Source organism: Monodelphis domestica, chromosome 3 (assembly GCF_027887165.1).
Source record: "Monodelphis domestica isolate mMonDom1 chromosome 3, mMonDom1.pri, whole genome shotgun sequence".
Lineage (NCBI taxonomy): Eukaryota > Metazoa > Chordata > Mammalia > Didelphimorphia > Didelphidae > Monodelphis > Monodelphis domestica.
In genome coordinates, this window is record NC_077229.1 from 476,660,173 (window position 1) to 476,679,812 (window position 19,640).

A 19,640-nucleotide genomic window follows, 5' to 3' on the forward strand; every position below is an offset into this window, starting at 1 on the left:
CTAAAAGACAATGAGAAAGCATTTCTTTCAGAATATAAAGTAATGACATTCTGAATTACATTCTGTATTCAAAATACAATATCCTCTTTGTAGCCAGAGATTCTATTTTGAATAATAAATACATTATTTAGTCAAACCATTTTTTTCTTTCAGATCTTTCTTCAGATCCAGACGAACTAACAAATATAGCTACAAGATTTCCAGAAATCACACTTTCTCTGGACCAAAAGCTTCGCTCCATTATAAACTACCCTAGAGTTTCTGCTTCTGTCCACCAGTACAACAAGAGACAGTTTATCAGTTGGAAAGACAGCTTAGGACAAAACTATACAGAAGTTATAGCGAACCTGAGGTGGCACCAGGACTGGCTGAAAGAACCATTGAAGTATGAAAATGCAATTAACCAATGGCTTAAAACCAACACTAATATGTAAAATATCTGTCCAAGAATGTGTAATGATGTGCTTTATATATATGCTTTTGTCTCTACACAAATTGGGGCAGCTAGTGGTTCAGTGGACAGTGCTAACATTAAACAGTTTAATTGAAATATAAAAGAAAAACTTTATAGATACAAATACTCTAATACAAAGATAATACCTCTATGAAATGTTTTAACATTTATTGAAACTTTAAAGTTCATTAAGTGTCAAACAAAGCCATAAGATCATAGATTTAGAGCAGAAAGTGCCTTTATTTTCTAGAAGAATATGAAGCCCACTAAAGTTACATGATTTGCCTATCATCACCAAAGCAGCAGGTAGCAGATTCAGGAGATAACAAATCACTCCTGGAATATATCAGTTCTTTTCTTCACTGTGGAATTGTCTAAGCCTGGGGAATTGGATTTATTCAGAGTAGCAAGAACCTAGATCCAACCTAAACACTGTACTTACTTTGAAAAAAAAAAAAGTTCTGCCAAAGAACATTTTTTGCAAATAAATTGAGATTTAGTCCATTCTTTTAATTTTTCCATATTTGAACAGTTCTTCAATCATGTTTTATTACTATTCTATAAATATTCCCTTTATGTTATCATTATTATTAATATTACTATTATTATTATTCTACTCACCAGTGTCCCAAGTGTGAATATTGCAATTTACTTGCTCAGATAAGTGTGTCTTGTCTAAAAGTTCTACACAAAGACTGCTCCCACCCTAGGTGTTGTCCATGACTCTTCACTGTCTCTCACAATCTATCCTCCTTGAACCCTGCCACCTCTCTAGTGCAGGCCCTCATCACCTCACCTCTAAGCTATTGTAACATCCTGTCTGTGGGTCGGCCTTCCTCAAGTCTCTCCTGCTCCAGTCCATCCTGCAGTCAGCTACCAAAGGGATTTTTCCTACAGTGCCAGTCCAATGGAGTCATACACACCACCACCCATGCCTCACCCCCAAATAAATTCAGGTGGCTCCCTGCGACCTTCACAATCAAAGGCAAATCCTCATTTTATCCATCAAGGCCTTTTCTAACCTCACCAACACAGCTACCACTTTGCTAGGCTTACACTTCATTACACCACCAGCCCTCACTCCCACTTACACTGTTCTGGTGACACAGACCTCCTGGATCACTCCATCCCTTCTCTCCTGATATTTCTAATTGGATGTCCCCCATGCCTGGAAGGCTCTTCCTCCTCATCGTCTCTGCATCCTGGCTGCCTTCAAGGCCCTGCCAAATTCCCACCTACTTCTGGGAAGCTTTTCCCAACCCCTCATATCTCGGGCATTTATAAAGCACTTAGCACCATGTCTGGCACATAGTAACCACTGATGTTAATGTTCGCTTTTATGATAATAATCATTAATATTTCCCATTTATTCTGTAGATAGCTTGATGGTACATGGTACATTTACTTATTTTTTTTTCTGTATTAGACTGTGAGCTCCTTGAGGGCACAGACCAGCTTTTGCCTGTCTTTGAAATCTCAGCACTTGGCACAGTGCCTGGCATCTAGCATTGATTGAATGACTAAATCATTACCTTTTTCTCAAATGCCTTTTCCTTTCCAAGATGAATGAAAGTGTGCTTCCCCACCCCTTCCTCAGTGGCTAGATTGGAGGTGGAATATTCTTTGTCACAAAGTGAGAATTGGGAGGGAGGAGAATGGAGGTATTAAATTACTGTCTTATAAAGATAATAGGCATCAGTAATGTTTTTAATTTGAATAAATGATTTTTAAACCTTTGAAATCTGCTGATTGAGGCTGAATTTTATGAGTTCTATAGCCATGAGGTGATTTGCTCCAGATCACTACAAATTGCAGTGGAAATAGGAACTCAAATCCAGGCCCAGATAGACCTTCCAAAATGAGTTCTGAGAATAAAATGTTAATTATTCTTATGGTTCCTGGAATTATAGTACTCTGACAGAGCCTGGTGTTCCCTGGTGTCTGATTCTTCACTGATCCCATTTTGGGAATTTTCTTGGCAAAGATACTGAAGTGGTTTGCCATTTCCTTCTCCAGCTTTCTTTACAGATGAGGAAATTGTCAGAGGCCAGATCTGAACTCTGGCAGATGAGTCTTCCTGACTTCAAGCCTGGTACTCTATCCACTTCTTAGAGTTGCCCCACTGGCAGGGCTAAGAACAACTCTTTCATTTGCTGGATATGGCAAATAAGTCTCAAGAGGGGTTAAGGGACTCATGGGAGGTTAAACAGCCCCCCCCCCCCCAAGTACCAGGATAGTTTTTTAAGGATTTTACGGAGCAAGATTAGAATTCATTACACCAAATGGGGTGTCAAGCTCTACTGTGGATGGAGAGGAGTGAGCCTCTCTTAGCATGTCAAAATCTTTTTTTAAGAAAAGGTTTAGCAAACAATGGGGTTCTAGCACTCAGGTTTTGAAGTTTTCCCAAATCTAAGATCGGCAATCCCAGCCTTTTATTTACCTTTGGTCCTAACCATGGCCTGAGAAGTTCAAGGATCCTTACTCTAGCTAAGCCAGCCTTATGTTAGAAGTTCTGCAACTGCTCGAGTTAATGTCTCCAGCAGGGGGGAAAAAAAAAATTTTAATGGGGAGCGAGGGGGCTTCGGATGGGGAGATTCGTTGAAAGAATTTAACCTAAACAAATTCCTATTACTTGGGTTTCTTCCAAAAAAAAAAAATTGGCTGCTTTTACATTTTCTTAGTCACCTTTTCTTAGGTTTACTGGAGGCGTAGTCTCTCTCCGCAACCTCCCATCTGGTGGAAGCGGAAACTAAGGGAGTGAGTGAGAAGAGACGATGCATCCGTCCCTGGATCAAATATTAGGGGAGAAGTAATACATGGATTACTTATTTGCATAAGGCCTATCAGGGCACTCTTCCAATTTATGAAATTAATTTCACATCACAGAGACCGTAACAAGGATCTGCTGCTATGGAAAAGAGGAATGACTAGTGATCGCGAAACCACAAGCACGAGTCTAACTTCATCTCTGGAAGAAGTCAAAATCCGTACGGATTGTTGGACAGGTTATACGTACCAAGCTTCTCCGAGAGTCTTCTGGTTTGATTTTATTCACGTTTGATTTGGGGTTCTGGCTCCTATTTTCTCATTTCTGACGCCAAGTCACGTTTTAAACCAGGTAAATTGTCCCCAACCGTTTCTCTTGCGTGAGGATCAGCAAATGGATTTGGGAAAATAGATCCTTTCTTTAAGAAGTCCCTTTAAAGACCCAGGCAGCCGTTAAAGATCCGGGGAGCTGTTTTCTGGGGGAAGAAAGACTCGATCGGGCCAAATCTTTAATAATCCCTCCCTGCGCTTTTCTTCCCCGAGAGTGCTCTGTCTGGGCTGCAAGGCCACTTCTAAGCGAGTGTGCGCTGTTTTCTCAAGGCTGATCTATCTACTCCATTCACCGCGCTCCAGTGAAGACTGGGGGTGGGCAGGACTGGTTGGAGGGGAAAGCGGCAGCTCGAAGTGGGGGGGGGGGGGGGGTTGGCGAATAAGCTGTCGTGCCTTCGCTTGGTGCACAACCCACATCGCAGTGTCAAATGACGGAGACAACCTATAAAAAAAAATAAATAAAAAAAAAGGAGAGCGGGCGAGAGAGAAAGAGAGAGGGAGCGAATCTGTCGACATTCATCACTGTGTGCGTTTTAAAGAAAGTTTGTTTTCCAAGAAGGAACTTAACCCGGTGGTCCCGCTGCTGGAGCGCTCCTTCACCTTCACCTCGAATTTCCGCTCCCCGTCTCTCCCATCCCGACCGTGCCAACACTTCAATCTTCAGAGTCGTCTTTGCTAGGAGATGGAGGATCCCTTTGGCCCCAGCCCTCTACCGCCAGTCCCTAACCTCTCCATCTCTATCCCGCTGAGTCGGGGTTTTAACCTGTCGTCTGTGGGGGACTCTGGCGCTGGGATGTTGCTCCAACCTCCAACTCCTCCAAGCCGAAAGGTCCGGCTCGTTTCCCTGGGGATAATCTTAGTAGTGGCAGTGGTGGGAAACGCCACGGTGCTCTGTACGTTGTGCGGCAGCGGCGGTGGACCTTGGGCCGGCCCCAAGCGTCGGAAGATGGACTTTCTGCTAGTGCATCTGGCCCTGGCCGACCTGTATGTGTGCGGGGGGACCATGCTGTCGCAGCTGGCTTGGGAGTTGCTGGGGGACGCCCACATGGTAGCGGGAGACCTGGCCTGCCGGGTCGTCAAGTTGTTGCAGGTGTCCGCACTCCTAGCCTCCTCCAACATCCTTGCCCTCATCTGCCTAGAGCGACACCGGGTGGTGAGCCGGCCCCTGGGCCCGCCCTTTCCCACGCGCGCCCTAGCCGCCCTGAGTTGGCTGCTGGCGTTGCTTCTCGCCCTACCCCAGGCCTTCGTGGTCCACGGTGGTACCACATCAGGCCTCCCCGACGGCTACAGCGGGGTTCCCGCCTTGCCCTCGGCCGCACTGATGCCTAGCTACACTCTGGCCGCCTCGCAGAGCCCGCCGGGGCTTCAGGCTTCTGCTGGGTCGTGGTCAGGAGAGCGCCGGTGCCGTACCATCTTCGGAGCCCTGCCTCGTTGGCACCTACAAGTCTACACAGTGTACGGGACCGTCGCGGGCTTCTTGGCCCCTCTCGCTATCCTGGGCGTCGCCTGCGGCCGCCTGCTCCAAACTTTGTGGCATCAGCGACTCCAGGCGTCAGCTCCTGTCGCCTGGTCCCCCTATGTCTGGGAGGCTGGCCATTGCAGAGCCCGGACCCGAAGCGCCCTCCCTCCAGCCAAGGTGCAAAGCCTGAAGATGACCCTGGTGCTGGCACTGCTCTTTGTGATGTGTGAGCTACCCTACTTCGCGGCAGAGCTGGCGGCCGCTTGGTCGTCCAATTCCCGGGGCGAAGGGCAGGGCGAGGGCCTGACTTCTGCGCTGGGCATCGTGGTGGTCACCAACAGCGCCCTCAATCCCTACGTTTACCTTTTCTTCCAAACTGGAGATAGCCGGTTGCGGCGGTTATGGAGGAGACTGAGCACTGTCTGCTGCTGTGACCGCTGCCTGAAGAAAGGAGAAGGGGAGGACGAAGACGAGGTGGCCCGGGGGCACCAGCCACTCCACCGGCACCGCTGGCCCCACCACCACTATCATCACCATCACCGTCGAGAACCGCCCGGAGCCTTCACGACGGAGGGCTCTCCTCACCCAGCCCTATCATCAGCCCCCAAGCAGCTCCCCTGCTCCTGTGAAAGCATCTTCTAGTCATTGGAGTAGCTTCAGTTTTTCACTTCTCTTTTCAGGGAGAAGGGAAGGAAGCCCCTTTCCAGATATCCCTGACTGAAGAAGAAATGCCTGCACTATAAGAGGTGGTTGACTTTAATTCTTCCCTCCTTATCTTCGTTCTTTTCCCTCCTCTCTCCTTTTTCTGTCCTTTCCCCTTCCTCTTCTATCCCTCTATCCTTTCCTGGCCTTTCCCCCTCCCTGTTTCCTTTCTTTCTACATTCTCCCTTCCCTGCCTGCCTCCCTTTCCTTCCCTTTCTCCTACTTAATTCCTTCTTTCTCTTTCCTTTCTCTCCTTCCTTTCCTAACTTTTTCATTTCTCTCTTGAACTCTCACCCCATTCTCCAGTGTATGAAAAAGAAAAGGGGTGGGGGAAGGAGTAGAAATCAGAAGCTTTTGAGAGCTCTCCCTTTCCTCATTTAATACTTTTGAATTCTGCAGTTGTGTTTTAAATGAAGTGCCAAGATTTGACGGTTTGCTGTCAATTCTCATTTGAGTTGTATTTTCATCTTTTACAGCGTGTGACCTGTGTTTCTCTTTCTTTCCAGGAGAGAGGGGGGAAAAAAAGACATACTTTCTGTTAGACAGATTGATTAGCTGCTGTGCCTGAGATGCTGCTAGAACTGTGATCATATTCATTATGCTGTATTGCATTTTGTGACTGATTAGTGGTAGAGTATTTGTAAAAATAAAAATGTTTCTCAAGCCAAAAAATAACATCTTTTCAAATGTCACTCCTTTATTCTACAAGTATTTATTTAATGCTTACTGTGCAAAGAATTCTTAGTTTCTCCTTAAAAAAAAATAGTGGTTATGCATCATGAACCTAACTCCCAGAAAATACATGTGAGATAATAATATGTAAAATGCTTTGCAAACTTTAAAGCACTTTATAAATGTTAGCTATTTTCATTACTATTCATTTCATTATTATTATTAGTTCCCCCTTTGGAAATAATCTACACCAGAAAATTCTCACAGGAGGGAAACCCTTCCACCTAGCATTATTTTCAGTAATTTTCTATGGCCTCAGGGATCAGTTGAGAGAAAAGACCTTGGTTGTTACCTGGGAAAGGAATTCTTTAGTATGGATGAGAGAGCCTCCCAGCCTCACTGGGAAAAGGCAGCTGGAACTGAAACTGTCATCTTTAGGGAGCTGTGTGGAAAGCCTATATAATAGTGTCATGTTTACCAGAAGATGAAGGCTGAAAGTGATGGATTAATCAGAACACAGGGAGATAATGGTGGGGTCCCTTTGCCTTCCTTTGCAGATGTCCTTGATTCTAAGAAAGGGTGTGACTGAATATGTGAGCACTTCACTATATAAGAAAAATGAAACTATTACAATTTGTGCATTTCATATAGCTATGAGGTTCAGAAAAAAACGACTACATGTCCCTTGCCAAAAGGAGAAACAAATACATAAAGGTAAAATGATTTGGCTGAGGTCAAAGTGATGGAACCAAAATACCTAACCCAAATCTCCTGGTTTACAAATATTTTTTATAATATGTTAATATTTTAAAATGTTATTGTTGTTTACTATTGATAATCCATCATGAAGTACATGAAAAATATCATAAACTATTCACAGATATTTTTAACTACTTAATCTCTTTCCCCAAAACTTTTATCAGAAATATTATCAAGCAGTAATGATGTATTTATTTCCTCTCTGACCCTCCTGACTCTTAAGTGCTAAGATATCATAATATTATGAAAAACTATTAGCAAGAGTAGAGAGAATGAATACCTAGTAAATCTGCAAACAGATTATAAACCTCAATAATTAAAATGCAACTCTACAATAACAAAATCATGAATTTAACAGGCTTGATTCTTTATACTGTACCAGGTAGAAAAATATATAGAATAAAGTCTAACAAGCTTTTTCTACAATTGGATATATTATCTGCCTGAAGGGCTCTCTGAATGCTCCACAGTTAAAAGCAGAATACAAAACAGAGAGTAAAGGGTGAAATTAATGTGAAATCTAATTACATTCCACTCTCTATAGATTTTGTTGATATTTTCACTACATCCAATTCACATTACAATAATCTTTAAAGCTCAAACCTGAAAATAGAACTGAAGCCTCTGGCCTCGCTATGGGCTGTTATAAACCTAATTGAGGAAAGGAATGAGAGGGAAATAGATTCATTCTTTTCTAAAATGGCCCCAGAAAGTCAAATCCAAGACTGAGTCATCTTTGACTAAAGTGAATCTCACAGTTTATGATAATCCTTTAGCCCAATGACTCTCAAACAGTGTGTAAAAAGGTCTCAGACCCCCTTTACACTGTTAATTTTTAAGGACCCCACAGAGCTTTTCTTATGTGAGTTATATCTGCCAATATTTGCCATATTAGTTATTAAAGCTAATAAGTTTTAAAATATGTATTTTTCTGCTTAATTATAACAATGATAGACTGGTTATCAGTTAATATGAATACTAGATTTAATGAAAAAAGGGATATTTTTCAAAACCAAAAAAATAGCAATATTTTTGCAGATCTCTTTAATGTCTGGCTTTATAGAAAACAGCTGACTTCTCATATCTGCTTCTGTATTCAATCTTATATATATTGTTTTGGTTGCAACATATGAAGAAAATCCAGCCTCACACAGATATTTAGTTGAAAGGAAGAATATTTTAATGGGCAAATAACATCTTAGTATTATTATGGGGGGAAAAAACCATTTTCTTATCAGACTCCCTTGAAAAGGTCATGGGAACTCCCAAGGATTCTTGGACAACATTTTTTGAACCAGTACTGTAGCCAAATACAGAGAGATATTTATGTTCTAGAGCAGCCTCAAAGGATACTCCTAACCCACTGAAGAACAACATTTAACTATCAGGTTGATCTTGAAACTGCCTAATCTACAAACTGAAAAAAATTAAGGGATGGGCCATACTTGCATTCCTGGAACTAGTTTGTTTGTTTTTTTAACCCTTACTTTCCATCTTAGAATCAATACTATGCCTCCATTGCCACTGGAACAAATTGTTCTCATCTGCTTTTACCACTGGGGAGGTCTTCAAATGGTTGGGGTAGATACCCCCCAAAAAGTGTGTTGTGGGAGAGCTTGAGATTAACCCTGGGCCAGGGAAGTTGCACCCTCAAGAATGACAGGCTCCAATGATTATCTTTAAAAATATAGAAATTTATTTAGGTTGAATGGTTGGGAGGCAGATGTGGGACCAAACTGAGGTGCAGGAGGGAGTCTGCCCCCTTGAAAAGAAGGAGTTCAGGATTTTTATATCCTAAAGAAATAGGATCTACATGACTCAGAAAGAAAGGTGGGGAGGGGGGACAAACAACGAGGGTATTGTGAGGTGCCTTAGAGTCTGGGGACATAAACAAATGTATCCATCCTTTATGATATCCTAATCATAAAGGTGAGTGAGTTACCTATGGTGCAAACAGTGTGCCAAGCCCCTTATCATAAACTAATGCATTGCATCTAGTAAATGCATCTAAAACAAGAGGGAATCCTTTCTTTATTCAGCCATCTCTTTGGTTGCTCTAGGGCCAACTTTCTTCAGCCAACACTGCAGGGGTGCAAGATTGAGAAATTCTTCATGTAATCTTTAACCTGGGATTCCTCTAGGGATTTGAGGCATTTGGGGAACCCTGTGCCCCCATCTCAAGTAGATGACTGGTGTTAAAGCTTGCCAAGGCACACAATATATAGTAGTAAAAGACCATAATAATACAGTAATTCAAGTTTTGGGTGTAAGAACTCAACATTTGGCAGAAATTGTTGAGAAAACTAGAAAGCAGTATGGCAGAAACTGGACACAGACCAACATCTCACACCATACACCAGGATAAAGTCAAAATCAAGATTCGATTTTGAGAGAATGGAAATGAAAGATAAAGAAAAATGCAAATCTGTGCAGGGTGAAAATATAGGATCTTGGCTGGTGTGCAAGGAAAAGGAGCTTCTGACTCTCTTGGAATTCTGAGAGAGATAGAGTTCTGGGGGGCCAAACTGCCAGCTCTGAGAGAAATTTGGTTGCTGTGAGAGAGTACACAGCTTCAGGACTTGTTCTCCTGGGATACTGCTTGTGTTTTACCCTGTGTACTTCTGTGTATGGTTCCTGTGATTCTCAAATATTCCTGCCAGCCATTTCCAGATTTGATTTACTTCTATCTGTGATACCATGAAGAGAGAACCCAATTTGATTTACATGAACTGTTACTCGATCTTCATAGGCCTAGCCTTCACCTTTGGTGATCAGGCCATTTTTATCAACAATCCTGATCTAGCCAACATGATCTGATATCTTTACCAAAAACTGTCTTGGAGAGGCTAAACGACTAGGGAAGCTAAAATAGGATATTTTAGGGGGTTTTAGAACAGTCAGGGAGGATTTTGAGATAGCATCAAGAAATAGAAGCGAGATTTGTGAAAATCTCTTAGAGGTGGGTTAAGTTTAGTTTTAATAGCCTAGGGATTTCCTTGGCCCTCCACCCTAACCCATTCCTTGATATTTACTGAATTAAATCTGTTTTGAACCTTTTACATCAGTCAGAATGTGTTTTTGAGAGCTCCAGGCCTGAGGGAACCTAAAACAACAGAGACAGCAGACTTTTTTATTTTACCAACCTTTTGAGTGACTAAACAAGCTTCTTTCAATTTACAAATAAAGGGTGACACCTTAAACACATTATTAGGGAAACATGGAAAAGTTTACCTGTCAGACTTATGGATAAGGGAAGAATTTGTGACCAACAGAGACATAGAGATCATTACAAAAAAATGAGACAGGCAATTTTGATTACATTAAGTGAAAAGGTTTTTGTATAAACAATAAAACCAAGATTAGAAGGAAGACAACAAATTTAGGGAGAAATTTTTATAGCAAATCTCTGACAAAAGCCTAATTTCCCAAATACATAGAGAACTGAGCCAAATTTATGAAAATAAAAGCTATTCCTCAGTTGATAAAATGTCAAAAGATATGAACAGGCAGTTTTCAGAAGAAGATATCAAAATTATCAATAGTCATGAAAATATGCTCTGAATCACTGGTGATTAGAGAAATGCAAATTAAAACTATTCTGAAATACCACCTCACATCTATTTTATTGGCTTACAGAACAGAGAAGGAAAATGACAACTGTTAGAGTGAAATGTGGAAAAATGGGACATTAATGAACTGTTACTAGAGTTGTAAACTATTCCAATCATTCTAGAGAACAATTTTGAACTGTGCCCAAAGAGCTCTCTTTGACCTAGCAATACGACTATTAACTCTGTGTTCTGTAAAAGGGAATTCTTTATTCCTGTTTTAATTTAATAGGGGACGCCATTTTCTTTTTTTTTTTTAAATATATTTTATTTGATCATTTCCAAGCATTATTCGTTAAAGATCATTTTCTTTTCCTCCCCCCCACCCCCCATAGCCGACGCGTAAGTTTTCTTGATTTGAACCCATTGCTTTGTTGATAGTATTTGCACTAGAGTGTTCATTTAGAGTCTGTCCTCTGTCATGTCCCCTCAACCTCTGTATTCAGGCAGTTGCTTTTCCTCGGTGTTTCCACTCCCATAGTTTATCCTTTGCTTATGAATGGTGTTTTTTTCTCCTGGATCCCTGCAAGTTGTTCAGGGACATTACACCGCCACTAATGGAGAAGTCCATTACGTTCGATTATACCACAGTGTATTAGTCTCTGTGTACAATGTTTTCCTGGTTCTGCTCCTCTCGCTCTGCATCACTTCCTGGAGGTTGTTCCAGTCTCCATGGAACTTCTCCACTTTATTATTCCTTTTAGCACAATAGTACTCCATCACCAACATATACCACAGTTTGTTCAGCCATTCCCCAATTGATGGGCATCCCCTCGTTTTCCAGTTTTGGGCCACCACAAAGAGCGCAGCTATGAATATTTTTGTACAAGTCTTTTTGTCCATTATCTCTTTGGGGTACAGACCCAGCAGTGCTATGGCTGGGTCAAAGGGTAGATATTCTTTTGTCGCCCTTTGGGCATAGCTCCAAATTGCCCTCCAGAATGGTTGGATCAATTCACAACTCCACCAGCAATGAATCAATGTCCCTACTTTGCCACATCCCCTCCAGCATTCATTACTTTCCTTTGCTGTAATGTTAGCCAATCTGCTAGGTGTGAGGTGATACCTCAGAGTTGTTTTGATTTGCATCTCTCTGATTATAAGAGATGTAGAGCACTTCTTCATGTGCTTGTTAATAGTTTTGATTTCTTTATCTGAGAACTGCCTATCCATGTCCCTTGCCCATTTATCAATTGGAGAATGGCTTGATTTTTTGTACAATTGATTTAGCTCTTTGTAAATATGAGTAATTAAACCTTTGTCAGAGGTTTCTATGAAGATTTTTTCCCAATTTGTTGTTTCCCTTCTGATTTTAGTTATATTGGTTTTGTTTGTACAAAAGCTTTTTAGTTTGATGTAGTCAAAATTATTTATTTTACATTTTGTGATTCTTTCTATATCTTGCTTGGTTTTAAAGCCTTTCCCCTCCCAAAGGTCTGACATGTATACTATTCTGTGTTTACCCAATTTACTTATGGTTTCCTTCTTTATGTTTAAGTCACTCACCCATTTTGAATTTATCTTGGTGTAGGGTGTGAGGTGTTGATCTATTCCTAGTCTCTCCCACACTGTCTTCCAATTTTCCCAGCAGTTTTTATCGAATAGTGGATTTTTGTCCCAAAAGCTGGGATCTTTGGGTTTATCGTATACTGTCTTGCTGAGGTCGCTTTCCCCCAGTCTATTCCACTGATCTTCCTTTCTGTTTCTTAGCCTACTTACCAAATTGTTTTGATGACTGCTGCTTTGTAATATAGTTTTAGGTCAGGGACTGCAAGGCCCCCATCGTATGTGTTTTTTTTCATTATTTCCCTGGATATCCTTGATCTTTTGTTCTTCCAAATGAACTTTGTTATGGTTTTTTCTAAATCAGTGAAGAAGTATTTTGGTAGTTCAATGGGTATGGCACTAAATAGATAAATAAGTTTGGGTAGGATGGTCATTTTTATTATATTGGCTCGTCCTATCCATGAGCAGTTAATGTTTTTCCATTTGTTCAGGTCTAGTTTTAGTTGTGTGGCGAGTGTTTTGTAGTTGTGTTCATATAGTTCCTGTGTTTGTCTTGGGAGATAGATTCCTAGGTATTTTATTTTGTCTAAGGTGATTTTGAATGGGATTTCTCTTTCTAGTTCTTGCTGCTGAGCTGTGTTGGAGATATATAGAAAAGCTGATGATTTATGTGGGTTTATTTTGTATCCTGCAACTTTGCTAAAGTTGTTGATTATTTCAATTAGCTTTTTGGTTGAATCTCTAGGATTCTTTAAGTAGACCATCATGTCATCCGCAAAGAGTGATAACTTGGTCTCCTCCTTGCCTATTTTGATGCCTTCAATTTCTTTATCTTCTCTAATTGCTACTGCTAGTGTTTCTAGTACAATGTCAAATAGTAGGGGTGATAATGGGCATCCTTGTTTCACTCCTGATCTTATTGGGAATGCATCTAGTTTATCCCCATTGCAGATGATATTAGCTGTTGGTTTTAGATATATACTGTTTATTATTTTTAGGAATGACCCTTCTATTCCTATGCTTTCTAGTGTTTTTAATAGGAATGGGTGTTGTATTTTATCAAAGGCTTTTTCTGCATCTATTGAGATAATCATGTGGTTCTTGCTAGTTTGCTTGTTGATGTGGTCAATTATGTGGATGGTTTTCCTAATGTTGAACCAGCCCTGCATCCCTGGTATGAATCCTACTTGATCATGGTGAATGATCCTTCTGATCACTTGCTGGAGTCTTTTTGCTAGTATCCTATTTAAGATTTTTGCATCTATATTCATTAGGGAGATTGGCCTATAGTTTTCTTTCTCTGTTTTTAACCTGCCTGGTTTTGGAATCAGTACCATGTTTGTGTCGTAAAAGGAGTTTGGTAGAACTCCCTCTTTGCTTATTATGTCAAATAGTTTGTATAGTATTGGGGTTAACTGTTCTCTGAATGTTTGATAGAATTCACAGGTGAATCCATCAGGCCCTGGGGATTTTTTCTTAGGAAGTTCTTTGATGGCTTGATGGATTTCAATTTCTGATATGGGATTATTTAAGAATTCTATTTCCTCTTCTGTTAGTCTAGGCAGTTTGTATTTTTGTATATATTCATCCAATTCTCCTAAATTGGTGTATTTGTTGCCATATAATTGGGCAAAGTAATTTCTAATGATTGCCTTAATTTCCTCCTCATTGGAGGTGCTGTCCCCCTTTTCATCTTTAATGCTGTGAATTTGCTTTTCTTCCTTCCTTTTTTTAATTAGATTGACCAGTACTTTGTCTATTTTGTTTGTTTTTTCAAAGTACCAGCTTCTTGTTTTATTTATTAAATCAATAGTTCTATCACTTTCGATTTTATTAATTTCTCCCTTAATTTTTAGGATTTCTAATTTGGTTTTCTGCTGGGGGTTTTTAATTTGATCGCTTTCGAGTTTTTTCAATTGCATTTCCAATTGATTGATCTCTGCTCTCCCTTGTTTGTTAATATAAGCTTTCAGGGATATGAGTTTGCCTCTGATTACCGCTTTGGCTGCATCCCAAAAGGTTTGAAAGGATGTTTCGCCATTGTCATTTTCCTTGATGAAATTATTAATTGTTTCTATGATTTCTTCTTTAACTAAACGGTTTTGGAATATCATATTGTTTAATTTCCAATTGGTTTTAGATTTGGTTTTCCATGTACCATTACTAATCATTATTTTTATTGCCTTGTGATCTGAGAAGGCTGCATTCATTATTTCTGCTTTTTTGCATTTGTGTGCTATGTTTCTGTGACCTAATGTATGGTCAATTTTTGTGAATGTGCCATGTGGTGCTGAGAAGAAGGTGTATTCCTTTTTATCCCTATTTATTTTTCTCCATATGTCTATTAATTCTAATTTTTCTAAGATTTCATTCACTTCTTTTACCTCTTTCTTATTTATTTTTTGATTTGATTTATCTAAATTTGATAATGGTTGGTTTAAGTCTCCCACTAGTATGGTTTTATTGTCTATTTCTTCCTTCAATTCGCCTAGTTTCTCCATTAGAAATTTGGGTGCTATATTATTTGGTGCATACATGTTAATTAATGATATTTCCTCGTTGTCTAGAGTCCCTTTTAACAAAATATAATTACCTTCCCTATCCCTTTTGATCAGGTCTATTTTTGCATTGGCTTTATCAGATATCATGATTACCACTCCTGCCTTCTTTCTATCAGTTGAGGCCCAGAAGGTCTTACTCCATCCTTTAATTCTGACCTTGTGGGTGTCAACCCGCCTCATGTGTGTTTCTTGAAGACAACATATGGTAGGGTTTTGGATTCTAATCCATCCTGCTATTCGTCTACGTTTTATGGGTGAGTTCATCCCATTCACATTCAAAGTTATGATTGTCATTTGTGGACTCCCTGGCATTTTGATTGCCTTCCCTAATTCTAACCTTTTCTTCTTTGGCTCTACCTTTTAGTCCAGTGATTTACTTTGAATCAGTGCCCCTTGTCCCCTCCCTTGATGTTTCCCTTTTTAGTCCCTCCCTTTTTCTTCCCTCCCCCTCCCCCCTCTCTTTCCCTCCCTTTTTGTTCTCCCTCTCCCCCTCCCCCCCTTGGTTTTCCCTTCTCCTTACCCTTGTTGGGTAAGATAGAATTCAAGATCCCAATGGATCTGGATGTTTTTCCCTCTCAGAGTTGATTTCCCTGAGATTGAGGTTTAAGTAAACCCCCCCCCCTCTTCCTCTCCTTCTTATAAGAGTTTTCTTCCCCTCCCCTTCCCATGTGAATCTTTGTGTGAGAACGATTATTCTATTTGGTCTTTCTTTACCCCCTATTTATACATTACATTTTCCCCACATATTAGCATACATAGATTGATATAAATGTGGTCCTTATAGAAGAGAGTTTGAGTAAAAGAAGAAGATAACATTTTTCCCCTTTCCTTAATATTTACCTTTTCAGGTATTCCTTGCTCTTTGATTTTCGGTATCAAACTTTCCACAGAGCTCTGGTCTTTTCTTTGCAAAAAGTTGGAAGTCTTCTATTTTGTTGAATGCCCATACTTTCCCCTGGAAGTATATAGTCAGTTTTGCTGGGTAGCTGATTCTTGGTTGGAGACCCAGCTCTCTTGCCTTTCTGAAGATCATGTTCCATGCCTTACGATCATTCAGAGTAGAACTTGCAAGGTCTTGTGTGACCCTGATTGGCATTCCTTTATATCTAAATTGTCTTTTTCTGGCTTCCTGTAGGATTTTTTCTTTTGTTTGATAGCTTTGGAATTTGGCAATTACATTCCTGGGAGTTGTCTTTTGGGGGTTTAGTGTAGAAGGTGTTCTGTGAGCTCTGTCAGTAGCTGTATTGCCCCCTTGTTCTAGAATCTCTGGGCAATTTTCTTTGATTATATCTTGTATCACCATGTCCAGTTTGGTGTTTATTTCTGGCTTTTCTGGGAGTCCAATTATTCTTAAATTTTCTCTTCTCCCTCTATTTTCCAGATCTATCACCTTGTCAGTGAGATATTTTATGTTCTCTTCTAATTTCTTGGTGTTTTGGCTTTGCTTTATTAGTTCTTGCTTTAAAGCCTGGTTTTCTTTTACAGTTTGGTCAAACTGGTTTTGTAGATGCATGAATTTCTTTTGCATTATTTCCCACTTTTCCTCCCAGAGGGCTTCCATCTTTTTGGTCATTTCTGATTCAAATTCTTCATGGGTTTGTGGAGAGTTTCTATTTCCTTTGGAAGATTTTGGAGAATTTTCTTGTATATCTTCTTCTATCTGCTCTGTATTTTGTATTTTGGCTCCATAGAATGTGTCCAAAGTCGCCCCTTTCTTCTTATTTTTCTTGGTATTTTGGGGCTTCTGTGCTTCTGTGGAGTTTGTCATCTCTGAATGTGGAGGATTAGCTTTTCTTATCTCTGGTGATCCGAGGCTTTAGTCCTGGGCAGATGTTGGTTCTAAGAGCTTTCCCTGGGTTAAACTGAATATGCCTCACTGGAGCTGGAATGGAAGGGTCGGACCACGAGGCCACACTCTCCCCCCAGCTCGCTTTCAGGAAGTTGCCTTCAGAATCGCTGGCTATGAGGCTGTTTCGTGGGCCTGCGGGGGGGATGGGCTGCAGCTTTCCCAAGCTCTAGGGCAAGGACTTTCACTGAGACTTGGATAGCAGGATCCAGCCTGTGAGGCTGTCTTGCCCGCCGTGAGGGTTGCTGTTGTTTCGACCAGCTCTCTGCAGCGGAAGCCCCAGGCAGTAACTTTCACTGGGACTCGGGTAGAAGGCCCTGAGGGTTCTGCTCTCTGAGCCCAGCCAGGCTGCGGCTTCCGGGAGCCTTGGACTCTGCGCTCCTACCCCTGAGGTCCGAGTGATCTCAGGTTCTGGCTTTTGAGGGGAGTCCAGACCTTTTGAACCGGGTCCAGGTCCAGGAGGAGGGTTCCCAGGGTCTGTGCTGTTGATCGTTTTGAATTTCGGCACCTTAGGAGCTTATAGTTTGAGATCGGTTGGGAAGGGTTTTCCGGAGATCTGAGCTTTAGCTTTCTCTAAGCCGCCATCTTAACCGGAAGTCCTGGCTATGCCATTTTCACCAAAGCTCACTAGGGAGCTTTTTTTTTTTTTGACATAATATGAAGAAAAGTATTTCATTGGTATAGGCATTATATTTTTTATTTTATTAGTTATTAGTTTATTAGTTTATTTTTATTAGTTTACTATTGATGGGGGGTTTTGCATGTTTTAATCCAGTTAGTCTCTCGGTGACCGAGAATGACAATTGTCTTTGTGCATTATCATCTATTGATGTACCCTCATGTGGCTTTGAAGTCCAAAGACTGAGGTGCAGAGTTTGTAGCACATGGGTCATGGGACTCCAGTTGTTACGGGAAGTGTGGTTGTGGCCTGGTGTCGGCTTTTGCGCAAAGCGGCAAGACATCGACGTCGCTCATCTTCAAAGGTGGCGGCGGCATGGTGAATGTGGGTTCGCCAGCTGCTTCTGACAGAGGCAGCAAGTTCTGGTTGCTTTGGTGTAATGCCAGCCCACTTCAAGTTTGACTTTAGCTGATCCTTGAATCTTTTCTTTGGTCGGCCTTATTTCCCAAGTCCAGCTGACAGTTCACCATAGAATACTTTTCTTGGTATTCACTGTGGGTCCATGCGGATGACGTGTCCAGACCATCGTAGCTGGGTTTTGAGGACCATGACTTCGATGCTGGTGGAGGGCTCTGTCGAGGACTTCCTGATTGGTGATTTGGTCCTGCCATTGGATCCTCATGATTGACCAGAGAGAGCATTAGTGGAATTGCTCCAGCTGTTTCATGTGCTTCTGGTACAGTGTCCATGTCTCACAACCGTACAGGAGCGAGCTGAGGACCACTGCGTTATACACTTTGAGCTTTGTGGCAGTGCTTACACCTCTGTGTTAGAGGACTTTGGAGCACAGCCGCCCAAGTGCCTGGCTGGCCTTTTGGATCCTGGCATTAATCTCGTGGTCTAGGGACCTGTCATTGGTAATGGTGCTGCCCAGGTACTTGAAAGTGTTGACTTTAGAAAGCTGTGTGCCATCAATTGTAATGCACGGCTGGTTAGTTAGCCTCCCTGGTGCAGGTTGGAACAGCACCTCTGTTTTGTTGAGGCTGATAGTCAGGCCAAAGAGTTTTGTTGCGGTGGAGAACCTGTCCACAATGGTTTGGAGATGATTTTCTTGGTGGGCCATGAGAGCACAGTCATCTGCGAAGAGAGCTTCCAGGATGAGTCTCTCTGTTGTCTTTGTTTTTGCAGTCAGGTGCCGAAGGTTGAATAGTGAGCCATCCAGTCGGTATTTGATGTAGATGCCCAGGTCTAGATCTATCACAGCATGTCGTAATACTTGGGTGAAGTATATAGGTTGAATAGTACCGGAGCGAGGACACAGCCTTGTTTCACGCCATTGGAGATGTTGAAGCGATCGGAAGTCTCTCCACCAGATAGGACTTCCCCTGTCATGTCGACATGAAAGAGCTGGATCAGTTTGATGAATTTTGCTGGGCAACCGAGCTTGCTGAGGATCACCCACAATGTGTCCCTGTTCACTGTGTCGAACGCCTTTGTCAGGTCTACGAAGACAATGTAGAGACTCAGGTTCTGCTCAAGGTATTTTTCCTGCATTTGCTTTACCGTGAAGACCATGTCGATGGTGCTGCAATCTGGTCGGAAGCCACATTGTGACTCAGGCAGGTTCTGCTCTGAAACAGATGACAGGAGTCTGTTGAGTATAACATGGGTGAGGATCTTTCCAGCAGTGGAGAGTAGTGAGATGCCTCTGTAGTTGTCACACGCTGCTCGTGCGCCTTTGTTCTTGTATAGGGCTATGATAGAGGCATCTCTGAGTTCTGGGGGCATGTCTTCCTCTTCCCATATGCTGGTCAGCACTATGTGGAATGCCTGGAGCTCCTTTCCATTTAAGGCCTTGTACACCTTGGTCAGGATCCTGTCTTTACCGGATGCCTTGGCTGCACTCATTTGTTTAATGTCTTTTTGGACTTCCTCTATTGAAGGAGGGACGTCAAGTTGTTCAATGGTGCGGTTTTGGGGGATCTGGTCAAGGGTGCTTCGGTCGACTGAAGAGGGTCGGTTGAGAAGCTGACTGAAGTGTTCTTTCCACCTGTTGCTGATGCCTTTTTTATCTTTTATGAGTGTGTCACCATCAGAGGATAGCAAGGGAGTGGTGGTGGGTTTTAATGGCCCATAGACAGTCTTGAGGGCACTGTTAATGTATTTCAAATTGGTCTTGCTGTATTTTAAGAACTAAGCCCTTCATTTATCTAATTAATCATCTATCTATTGATCATCCATTTTGTGGCAATGTTGTAAATACAAATTTATGAAATAAAAGAACACAAATGAATTTGAGCAATTTTTTTTAAACCACAGGCTATTCAATACTAACTTTATTTTTAAAAAGATATTGTA

The 19,640-nt window shown here is 41.5% G+C and overlaps 2 protein-coding genes across 5 annotated transcripts in view; both read left to right on the plus strand.

Annotated features, from left to right (window-relative positions):
• The window catches only part of ARSK (arylsulfatase family member K), a 69,238-nt gene extending 65,365 nt beyond the window's left edge, over positions 1-3,873 (plus strand). For 3 of the 4 annotated variants that reach the window (XM_001364779.5, XM_007487276.3, XM_056824670.1), the window contains one exon: positions 154-2,195. In XM_001364779.5, the coding sequence (XP_001364816.2) occupies positions 154-434 (281 nt within the window). In that variant the 3' untranslated portion in view covers positions 435-2,195. Of the gene's footprint in view, positions 1-153; positions 2,196-3,340 lie in introns of those variants that run through there. The other variant, XM_016431565.2, reaches the window with a different exon arrangement.
• Positions 3,874-3,925: 52 nt separating this feature from the next.
• Positions 3,926-6,383, plus strand: GPR150 (G protein-coupled receptor 150). The gene is made up of 2 exons (XM_007487265.3): positions 3,926-5,755; positions 6,218-6,383. The coding sequence occupies exon 1, from the start codon at positions 4,233-4,235 to the stop codon at positions 5,649-5,651; it is 1,419 nt and encodes a 472-aa protein (XP_007487327.3). The 5' UTR covers positions 3,926-4,232; the 3' UTR covers positions 5,652-5,755; positions 6,218-6,383.
• The last annotated feature ends 13,257 nt before the right edge of the window (positions 6,384-19,640 follow it).